The following is a 12,121-nucleotide window of genomic DNA, read 5'->3' as shown; positions in this document are numbered from 1 at the left end:
AGTACTACAAATCTTATTTTAGTTTATGAAATATATTCTAATAATTAAACTAACTCGTTAAATACCTATATACTCGTAGTACATTACGTAAAATATTTTAACACATATATGTTTAGAAATACATTAATATTAATTTAGAAAATTATTATTTTGTTAAAACGTAAAAAATATACGATTAAATATGGTCATTATATTCGTTAGTAAATAGTTATTAATGTTATTAGAATATAAGCAAGCAGATAAAAAGTTGTTTATTTTATACTTCATGGACTTGTTTATTATTTGCTCGTTATTATGATAGAAAACATGGAATAATTATCATTAAAACTAATTTAAATACCACATAGGTACAAGTACATTGTTTTTATAATTTATTTGACGTGTACAATATACAAATAACATGAATCATGATTCACGAGTATAAAAATGTAACTTGATATTGGGAAATAATAAAATGTCTAACATAAAATGTGTGCACAGAAGAAACTTATCCACTAGCAATACTTTACAAGTGCGTAACCTATATATTCTTAAATGTATGCACCTACAGAAAAAATACATTAAGAGTAAAAATGATAAGTGTTTAAGCACGAGACAAGACATTTATTTACCACGGAAAATTCAAACAAACAATGATAGATACTATAATTGAATGAAATGACCTCAGATGTTATGGTATGAAAAAATCATATTAATGATCATATGTTACATATAACTTTTATCTAAATTCAAAAATATAATTAAAAAAAAAAACCAAACATGATACAGGCATACACAGCAGCGTAGAATACAGTACGGTATGTTATTATTTTATGGATTTGAAAGTAATGATAAATCTTAGCATTCGAAAAATGATTCTGAAGGAACTTCTTCGTGAAAATAATAAAACTACACTTGCTCATATTTTTCTATACATCTGTTAATGATTGTAAGCTGTAACTTTAGTTATTCTTTGTTTCTAAAAATTACAGAAACAATAAAAATTACCAACTACTAGACTCAATTTTCAATTAATATGCAAGGCCACGTGAAGTTTTTGGAATTTTCACTCAAACAGTGTTGGAAAAAAGGTAGACACGTATACATTTATAATTAAAAAAAAAATAAATATGGGTCAAGAAATAATACGATACACACTTCCGATTTAACTTGGAAAACTTTGAACAAAGGTCAAGTTTATCAGGTTTTGTCCAAGAACCGGTAATTAGATTTCTGTACAAATGCGTCGATCATCATTTAAATCATGGGTGTTGTATAAATTTCTGAAGGTTGCAGAAGATAATATCGTTTCGTAATAATTTTATTGTGATGAGAAGAAAGAAAATATGTATTATGAATGTGTTTTTTGTCAGACAAACTCGTAAATAATACTTTTCAAGGCTCGAGGTGTATTTTGGAGTATAAAATTAGTCATGAACCGGCTGCATACGTGTTGGCCTATTAAAACGGGTTGTTCTAAGAACATGATGGGCGCCAAGATGGTGCGATTTATATAATCGATAAATAATTATCTGGAATTTTCGAGCGATCGTGACTTTGTGCTTCCTGGTGCAATTTTTAACATTATAACTCATGAACTTGATCAATGAAGTAGCCGCAAGGAAACTAATTGAAGCAAATAAAAAACCCAATATATTAGTATACATATTATTAGCGGTACACATTTAAAATGTAAGAAAAACAATAAATATTAAAAATTCAGACACGAAAATAAAAAATGTAAATAGTGCTGGAAATAGATTTTCACAAATTTGTCTTACTAATTACGTCATGAGATAAAGTAACATTTGTATACTTAAACTTGATAAATAAATTAAATCACGTTAAAATAAAATTGATTCCTAGTGATTTCATGGTTAACTCTGATAGGCTGGTGAATGATACACAGATTATATAACAACTTTAAATCTTGATTGATCACGAGTAAAATAAGTAGATATTATTAATAGATTTAATTATTATAACATTCAAACATGGAACCCATCGAACATGTTATTAAAATAACGTCACAGTATTGAATATTTTAAATTCTGTTTGTATTATTGATCTAGTTATTAAAAACGATTTAGTAGAATATACAATTATTAATTATGCCATATAATATTCAATATATTATGTAATATTATCATCGCAGACACTAAACAAATAACTGATTTAATTATACAATTATCAGTTATAAAAAAAAAGGCTGGCTTGATATTTAAAAATGAAATAAAATAAATACAAATTTATTGTACCTAAATAATTTTTTTATAGTAGGTTTAATTTTTATTAAAATAATTTGAAATTGAGTTAATATTGTTTAAAAAATAATCTCAAATTTAAACTTAAAAAACTATTATATATTTATATTTGTTATATAAACTTAACTACTTAAGTATATACATCTTAATTTCGACAATATCATTATTATAAAGAATGTTTTCTATTACTTATCAATGATAAGTTCAATTCAAATATCATAGATATTATATTTACTAATAGATTTTAACTCATAAAAATTGTGTAAGTAATAATTTTATTTAATGTTAGGAAATTAAAATACATCACGTACAATTTTCAAAATAATTACTGTATTTTTATGCAAATAGTATAAATACTAAATATTTAGCATTAACACTTTAATAAAATGGAAAAACTTAATTATCCCCCTTAAAAAAAAAAAAAAAAACTTTTTAATAGTGAGACCCTTGTTAAGTAATGTTTTGGCAGCATTTATAAGAGTACCTACAATATCTATTATGGGGAATAAATAAATCGATTAAAATGCAAATTTAATTACAACTATGTTTATTTCTGAGTTTTGAAAAGAAAATGAATTTGAATAGCAGTACACAATTGATAAAAACGAAGACACCAATTTGTAAAGTTTGCCATATAATTTATGTAATTATTCTTAGATTGAAAGTGCGAAAATGCTAAGTGCGACTTTTAAATATAAATTGAGATACTCCTAGCAGCGGGTATATTCGTGAACACTAATCAGTAACTAGATACGTTCAATTTTTTTTCACTTGGATATAAACAATAAATTTATCGTTGCGGCTAAAAATAGATGGTACGATTAAAAATATTATACTGTGATCCCGTTACATTTAATTTTGACCTTTCTGGCGAATTATAAATAATAATGATAATAGTCAGACCGACTAAACCAGTTTTGCATGTTTTCCAATATAGGTATACACGCCATCTCTAAGTAAATGTGTGTTCTTATGATTATGACGACGACGACGATGATAATAATGATAATAATAATAGTAATAATAATAATAACATGTATGCTGATCTTAAATATGTTCGAAATAATCGAGACTGCAGTTTACACATTATTTGTTGCAAAGGTTAATTTAATTCGTGAAAACGCTTTTAGACGCAATAAGTACGCTTCAATTTAATACATATAAAACAAACGTAATAGGGGTGTAGTCATCAAAAGTATCTGCGCTTAAGGTATAAAAAAGTATTTCTCCACTCACTATAATTCTGAAATAACAATAAACAAGTTGTTTGAATCAAATTGTTTTCACATGTATTAAGTCTCTAAAGCTATATAATAAAACTGAAAATCTATTTAATTGCATTTTTATACTTCATCATAAAAACACCGTTTGTTTTTCGACTTTTTGTCTCGATAGGGTCCTCTACTCGAAATAGAAACAATCTTACACAGCTGTTTTTCGGTTTGTCATGATGATATCCAAAAAATAAAATGAAAAAAATACCTCCTGAATGTCGTGTAGTGAACCCACGGATAGAATACGCAAAAGATAATGTGCGTTTACTTTTAATAAAGGGTTAACGAAATAATGGGTACCATTTAGCCGAGATATAAAACACAGATTGGACGCGAACCGTTGAAAAAAAATTACACACACATACAATAGAGAATACCGAAAACAAAAACCGTCTGATGGGTCCGGAAGATAACAAGATTTAATGGGCTGCAATAAATTGGCTGGGTTTTGTCTGAATTGTTATAGGTGGAAAACTTGTATTTCTTAACCTAGTGTCCCAAATTAATTCAGTAAATAATAATTATTACGCAACTATTAAAAAGGTAAAACATTGATTAAAGAATCGTTTTGCTTGTTTTTCTAAAATGCAGATTTTTAATTCAACGCCGTAATTTGTCTTTTCATGCAGGAACTAAAAATTCAGACTATAACGGTTAAAATATAAGTCTATAACCGTTAGTTTACAAACACACCAACAAAATATAAAATCATAAAAACGTTATGTACCCCTTTAATACAGGCATACATCAATATTAATATGTGTTTTTTTTTTAATACTTTATTTCATAAAATATGAATATATTATTTATTTTAAAAATCTACGATTTTCATCATTTAAAAAGCAAATTTAATTTATACATCAAGTTATTTGTAGTAAACCTTTTAGAACTAAAAAAAAATTACTATGTTTGTCAATTCATCATTAATTAAATGCTAATTATTAATTGGATAATTGATTTATGTAATTTTGATAATAATTTAAAATAAATAGTTTAAATAGCTATGGTGCTCGAAATAAGAACCTCGTAAGAACCTATTTATTACATACTATACATTTTTTAAACAATGATTTAACAACGAATTCCACTTCTAACAAGTTATTGAATTAATATTAATATTATACTATAATAAGTCAACAAGTAATTATGTTCAGTTTAAAAGCTTATTAGTTATTATAGTAAAAAATTATAATGCGTATTTCTATTATAACCAATTATAAACACATGTATTATTAAATGAATAATAAGAAAATATTAAACCGGTTTGGATAAATGAAAAATCAAATGAACTGGCGCATACCATTATTTGTTTATTACATTAATTAGTTTTTTACATGCATAGTTTACACTCTACACTATTATAAAATATTAAGTTTGTTGATGTAACTGGGCCAAATTATTAATATTAGTAAGATGATAAGGTGCAACTTAAATCGTACTACATTGTTAAAATATAAAACGATTTTTGACTTCAGACTTTGATGATATGCTTGCAATATAAATTTAAATTTGAATATTTCTTATATTCATCGTTGATTTTATCATATTGAAGAGAAAGATATTTATTTGTGCGTACAATAATACCTAACCTAACCTTTCGAATATATTATATGTGTAACGAATTTCCGGTTATATTGCGTTCTGAAAAAATAAGTCGATTATAGTTAGAAGTTATATTCATTTACACAGTGTACGTAACGTATTAGGTTTGGACCAACAACGAAGAAAAGGGACCAACCATAAATTATCTACATCGAAAGACCGAAAATCAATATTTGAAAAGTACTGAATTCGGGTTAGGGGAATAGGCCAGCGTTACAGTAGAATTTGTTAAAATTAAAATCCCAAAATGGTTTAACTATAAGGTTTTTATTTTCAGCGTGTATGTTTTAATTTGTTTGAGCATATACACAGAATATTACGTGTATTTTAATGGTACTTTTTGTTTCTGACCTTTTTAATTTAATTGACCACTAACAACATGCAACTAAATTCTCCGGGGAAATTCAGATATTGCCACATAAAACTATCTAATACAAAATGCTGCGCCCATTTGAATATATCTAACAAATATCAATTAACATATTTTATAACATTTTTATCGACAAAAATGTATTTAATGACGAAAAGTATATCATTGTTATATAAATCAATAAATTGATTATAGTAAGAAATTCACGATTAATTTTTACATTGTAACATAAAAATATTGTTGAAAAAATACATTAAACGTGGACATAAAGTTAATTTAAGTAAAATATACCAAAATATGAAAACAATCTATTTATTTTTCAATAATATTTTATTCTATTTTGTTTTTCTGTTATGGTCTTTAACTTAAAAAAACGATTTAAATCAACTTTATTTTAAATAATAATATCGTAAAAATCAGGCGGAGTTATTAAAAAAAAAATACTGAACGAGTACATACCTCACAATATAATATAGAGGGCAGCATAGAACTTTTCAAGATGGTTTTTTCTACACGAAGTATACTTCTTCAAGTGCTCTATTATTATTGCAAAGTATATTATATACATCTTATAACAACTTTGTATCAATATTGTTCAATTGAAGTACCGGCGTTCGTTGAATGTGTCAGACCACTGCTTGTTATCAACGTAAAATCATGAAACGTCTGTTGAAGATTTTATTTGAAAGGTTTTTGAAGGTTTTTATATCAATTTTTTTTCTTTTCATATACTATAATGATATATTACTATTGCGGACCTTTGTTATACTGAAATATTGATATTAAAGCTTGTCGAGTTTTTTTCTGTGTACAAAATAATAAGGTAACGGTAAAAATAAACGTATGTGTAAACGTGTAATTGGATACTAGTGTGAAATTATCTTATACTGTACAGTGTACACATATAGCATTACAATGTTCGAATACGTGGCATTTGTCGACATATTACATGGGTATAAATAACACTGATTGCAGTAACACCTCGAAATCTAATAAAATATCCAGATCTTACATATCTATTATCTTGGATGAAAATTAACTAATAAAAAATGTATGTATGTATAATGTATAAATGAATCAAATTGGTTATGAACCAGTTAAAATTGCATTGTTATACCAATTGTTGGAGGAGTTACTCTAACATATTATTGTAAAATACTAGTTTATTTTTTTACTTTAATATACTTGCATGTATTTGAGGTCTTAAAATAAATGTAAGATAATGATACTATAAAGATAATGTGTTATGAATTAAATAAAATTGAATATTACACCCTATGGATGAATTATTATTACTTTATAGTTAATATAGTTATTATATTCCAAGTAGTTATTTCATCTAAGATAAAATATTATATCGATTGAAAAATAATAGTGTTTAAAATAGTCGAAAGTCATATAATATTTCAAAATTTCATGGGTTATAAGCAGTAATATTTCAACGCCAATTTGAAAAAAAAATATTAATAAGTAGTTGGTCAACACAGCCCTGAACTTTTACTTGAAAGATTATTACAAAATACTAAGTATATGTTTCGGATATATTGGCGTTTATTGGTTTATAAAGTTGTTATCTTGGTTACAAAGGCGTAGCTAATTCGTGTTCATAATATTACAACACAAATACACGAGTACTAAGCGATTAAATAGGTACACCAAACGCACACACGAACATGTACCTATTTAGTAAGTACCTACATTAATATGTTAAATTCGTGTTCAAACAATGATCTTGCGAAGTCGTGAGTAAAAATTTAAAAATATATATATCATTATATGGTAAATCATTCTTATATCGTATTCTAGTAATGAAAATAAAACCAAGTTGTATTAGTTTTAGAATGAATAAATTCATTTTTAATTTAAAATAAATAATTTATTACTGTAATTATACCGATGAATGATGATTAAACCATTATTGTTAACACTTTAATTAATTAAGACGATAGCTCATTATAAATTAATTAGTGATAATTGATAATATATAATGAAATGATTATTATATTGATAGTTTCAAAATACTTGAAATATCTGAGTAGAGCCAGATTATTTTTTATCTTTCATTAGTTATTACAAACTATGTAAGTATTTTATTTTATCATTACATCGGTTTAATAATACATTTATTGTTATGACATAAACAAATTTAGTGTATCATAATATGGAACAATATTGATTATATAATTACACCTACACCGTAAACCAAGTCATGACATCGTTCACGCGTAGATTCAGTAGCCTAAGCATAGATAAAATCTAATCAACAAATATTTTTTTCTGAAATTTCGAGAAATGCGGATGATTTGATGAGAATATTGAGTTTGATTCGAAAGATGTTTTTCTATACAATTTTAATGAAACTACGTTCATTTTAAATAAAACGCAAAACAAATTCTAATTTCATCAGAAATAAAGTTGCACGCACGAATAGATATTATTATTATTATTGTTGTTAAAAGCCGCTACGAAACTATTGGTTTCCAATTTTTCTGTTCGGACTGGCGACCGAGTGGTGGCAGCAGTGTGCGAGCGAGGCTGCTGGGGGTGCGTGTGTTGCGCCGAGGTACTACTTATAAAGAGGTAGCCGTTGTATGCGCAACGTTACACAAGTATCACGCGCAAACCTGGACACAACTTTTTCGCCGACAGAACATTACGATCAGTGAGTGGTGAAACACGGCGGTTTAGAATAAATACAATTTCGTTCCGTATACAGTAGTATATTCCGGTGTCGTGTTTTTATTTTTAAACCAACGTCTTACACACTACCATAGCCAGGTAAACAATTTATTTTAATATTTATTTTTCTACATCGTATTTAACTAAGTATTTGAACAGAAAATACTTTTTAGATTCGAACCAGAACAAAACATAAAATATATCTATACAATATTTTGTGTAATATTATACCTAACTACTGTTCTTACTTAAAATTTAAATGCAACAAAAAATATATCATCGATTATTTGAATTTTTTGTTTCTATGATTAATATTTTTATTTTACGTTCATTTTACGATCGAGTTTATTAAAAAAAAAAATCAACTTTTATTTAGATTTTAAGTATATTTTAAGTAGTAAAAAATGTATGTTATATACTTTGTTCTAATTCATTATTAAAATACAGTATATTTAAGTTTCTAAAAAAAAATGTTTATAATTTATAAATATAATAATCAAGGTGTAACAAATTTTGACTTATAATAAAAAAAAATAAAAAATTTACTCATATTGAAGTGGAATTTATATTTTTATGATAAATAAGTAAATAAAATAAAATATAGGAGCTACATTAAAAAAAATAATTAAGTAGTTTAATCATTTTATGCACAAGTATGAAATATATGAAAATCAATAAATATAATTAAATATATTGAATTGAACTGAAATTCATTGTTTAAAATATATTTTGGAATATTTGTAGATTTCAACTATAGTATGTAACATAATTTAAAATTTTATTACTTGAATAGTAAATATTTATAATTTTTTTTTTTTTTTGACAATTATGACATAAAATATAAAATAAATATATTATACATAAAATATTAATTGAATTAGTTTTTAAAATATTTTACTTTAATAAGTGCTATAAGAGTTGTAATCGTTGAGCAGCATTAATTTAGATATTGGAAGCTATTAAAAATTAAAATTAAAAATGCTATAATAGGAGATATATATATAAATTAAATAGGTATATTTTCGTATAAAAAGAAAATTTTAAATGCAATAATTTATAATTAATAATTATATTTTAATTAAAATGTAATACTTGAAATGTTTTATCAATGAAAAAAATGTATAGTTGAAAATAAAAGTACAATTAAATTTAAATGCAGCATAATATTATAATATACTAATTTAAATAAAATGGCCTCAACCTATTTAAAAAAAAAAATTATTTGCTGTGATCTAATATAACTATAGAATTGTATCTTATTATTAATTTAATAATCCATTAATTTTTTTTCAATGTCAATTTTTGAAATATTGAAATCTCAACAAATTATGATAATACAACAGCTATAAAGATAATACATAGGTATATGTAATTGAAAAACCTACTAATCAAAAGAAAATCATTGAATAGATCATTTTCGTCTCATCGTAGTTTTAACAAATAATACATAATATTATGCTCTGTATTGTTTATAATATATAAACAAAATAGGATGAAGGGTTTTCTAATGTTTGCTTAACATAAGCAACCTACCTGTATTGTTTTTAATTAAATTATATACTGTCCTCTTTGTTTAAAATAGTTTAATTTTTTTATATTATAAAAAATATATTTTTGAATTTATAAATGAAGGTATAATCATTTTTTCTGTTAGTTTAATATTGTAATTGATTTATTACAGAATGAAAACCGTAATCTTGGGACTATGCTTGTTCGGAGCTCTTTTCTGGAGTACCCAATCCATGCCTGTTGGTGAAGTAGCACCCGCAGTTCCAACTGAAGCAGTACCTCAAAAACCAGTAGAAGCTAAACCAGAAACTAATGCTGCTTCACCTGTGAGCGATGCTAAGCCCGAAAGTGATGCGAAACCTGCAGATGCTGAAGTCAAGCCTACTGTCAGCGAAGTTAAGGCTGAAAGCGAGCCAAAACCTTCAGTGGAATCAAAACCTGAAAGCGATGCAAAGCCTGCTGTGGCCAGCGAGTCAAAACCAGAAAGCGATGTTAAATCAGCAGCTGTTGTTGAATCTAAACCAGAAAATGATGCGGTTGCACCAGCCAATAATAATGATGTTAAACCAGAAAGTGTTGCAGCACCAGAAAGCGCCGCAGCACCAGAAAGTGAAAAAAAACCAGTAACTGACGCAAAAGCTGAAACAGAATTGATCGCTGAAGCTAAACCAGAATCCAAACCCGCCAGTGACTTAAAAGCTGAGCCAGAAGCAGCTAAGCCCAATAGTGAAGTACCTGTAGCTCTACCACTCAACCCAACAGAAACACAAGACGCTAAAGCCACCCCCCAACAATCTATCGAAACCAATCAAGTTGAACAAGCTACACCTGCAGCTGCACAAGCTGACCCAGCTGCTGCTCCTGCTGCTGCTCCAGCTGCCGCTCCCGTTGCTGCTGAAGAAGTCAAACCATCTGAATCCGTACCGGCAACTGAAAACAAAGCTGCTGAAGAACCATCCAAACCAGCTGAGCCACAAGCCGCCAAACCAGTGGAAGATGCTGTACCAGCTGCCAGTGAAATATCTGAGACCAAGGTATCGCCCGCAGTACCTGAAGTACCTGCAGCACCTGCAGTTGCTGATCCAGTAGCTGTACCTGAAGCTGAAAAGAACGCTGAACCCGCCAAAGAAGCAAATTCCGCAGAACCAGCTGTTCAATCAGAAGCTAAACCTGCCGAAGATAACAAAAAATCAGCCGCAGTGGTATCTGCAGAAAACCCAAAACCAGCTGAAGAACAAAAACCTGCCGAAGCAGCAAAACCAGCCGAACAACCAAAATCTGAAGTTCCAGCTGAAGCACCAAAACCGACAGAACAAAGTGCGGCGGAAGAGCCAAAAAAACCAGAATCTGCCAATGATGAAAAGAAGGAACAGCACTCCGTAAACAAACGGGACGCTACCAAAGATAAGAAACCCACCGACTCAATTATGAAGAAACAAAAACAAAAGAAAGCCAACTAGGTAATCAAAAATGACAAGACTGAATAGCAATATAAACGAACCAACTACTGAAAGGACCAGAATAACGTCCGGAACAAATAAACAACAATATTTGTCATACAAATTTAATATAAAAAAATATCATGTACGTCTATAGTGCCATTCCCCCCCAAAAAAAAATCATGAACCGATGAAGTTCGTTTCTAATTAGACTTAATTTAAAAATTTTTTATATATATAAATCATAACAATTTTTCACAATGGAAACAATTTGTAGTGAAATTAATTGCTATTTATTCAGTCATTCTTCTGTGTGATATCAATTTATAAATAATTTATTTATAGGCAACTTATTTATAATAATTTAAATGAACAAAAACATAAATACTATGTTAGTTTTAAGTTTCTATTTAGCTATTAGGTTGTTAAATGATAGTATTTAACTATTTACACATTATGTACCTAATTTATTATACAATGACAAATTGTCATATATCAACAATAGAAAATTATATGCGATTTCTTAAAATTGTGTTTTTTTATTATAATATTTTAAAAATCCTTTATTGGTAATTGATTTTTACAAAATAAAAATCAAACAGATAAGATAATTGATATAGGATTATGACAGCAGAAAATAAAACTATGATCGTTTAATGTTATTATAATATGTTTATGCTTATAAGCTATAGTAATAAACATACTTAACATAACATCCACAAGTGTGTGTGCATACATGTGATACAATTGAGTAGATATATATAATTCACATTCAACGAAATATAATTATTTAGAAAACGATTTAAGAAGGCGTTTTAAATAGGCAATTTAGGTGCACTCGGGTTGTCAATTAAAACAATAGTCTATATTATTTCAATAACTAAAAGTAAAAAATACGACAAATAAAATAAATAATGAAAATATGACGAACATTCACGGGTCACAGGATGTGCACGGATAACACAAATAACCTACCTTGGTTAATAAATTGGTTTTTATTGTTTT

General features: G+C 27.2%; 2 protein-coding genes across 4 annotated transcripts in view; one reads left to right on the top strand and one right to left on the bottom strand.

The window, feature by feature from the left end:
- LOC114122218 (serine/threonine-protein kinase S6KL) overlaps nucleotides 1-12,121 on the bottom strand; it is a 51,724-nt gene that overhangs the window by 31,363 nt on the left and 8,240 nt on the right. The window lies entirely within an intron of this gene.
- LOC114122217 (transcriptional regulatory protein AlgP-like) lies at nucleotides 8,063-11,645 on the top strand. The gene is made up of 2 exons (XM_027984808.2): nucleotides 8,063-8,267; nucleotides 9,850-11,645. Exon 2 carries the CDS (start codon nucleotides 9,851-9,853, stop codon nucleotides 11,135-11,137), a length of 1,287 nt encoding a protein of 428 aa, XP_027840609.1. The 5' UTR covers nucleotides 8,063-8,267; nucleotide 9,850; the 3' UTR covers nucleotides 11,138-11,645.

This window comes from Aphis gossypii, chromosome 1, assembly GCF_020184175.1.
Source record: "Aphis gossypii isolate Hap1 chromosome 1, ASM2018417v2, whole genome shotgun sequence".
NCBI lineage: Eukaryota > Metazoa > Arthropoda > Insecta > Hemiptera > Aphididae > Aphis > Aphis gossypii.
This window is presented reverse-complemented; position numbering and strand designations above follow the sequence as displayed.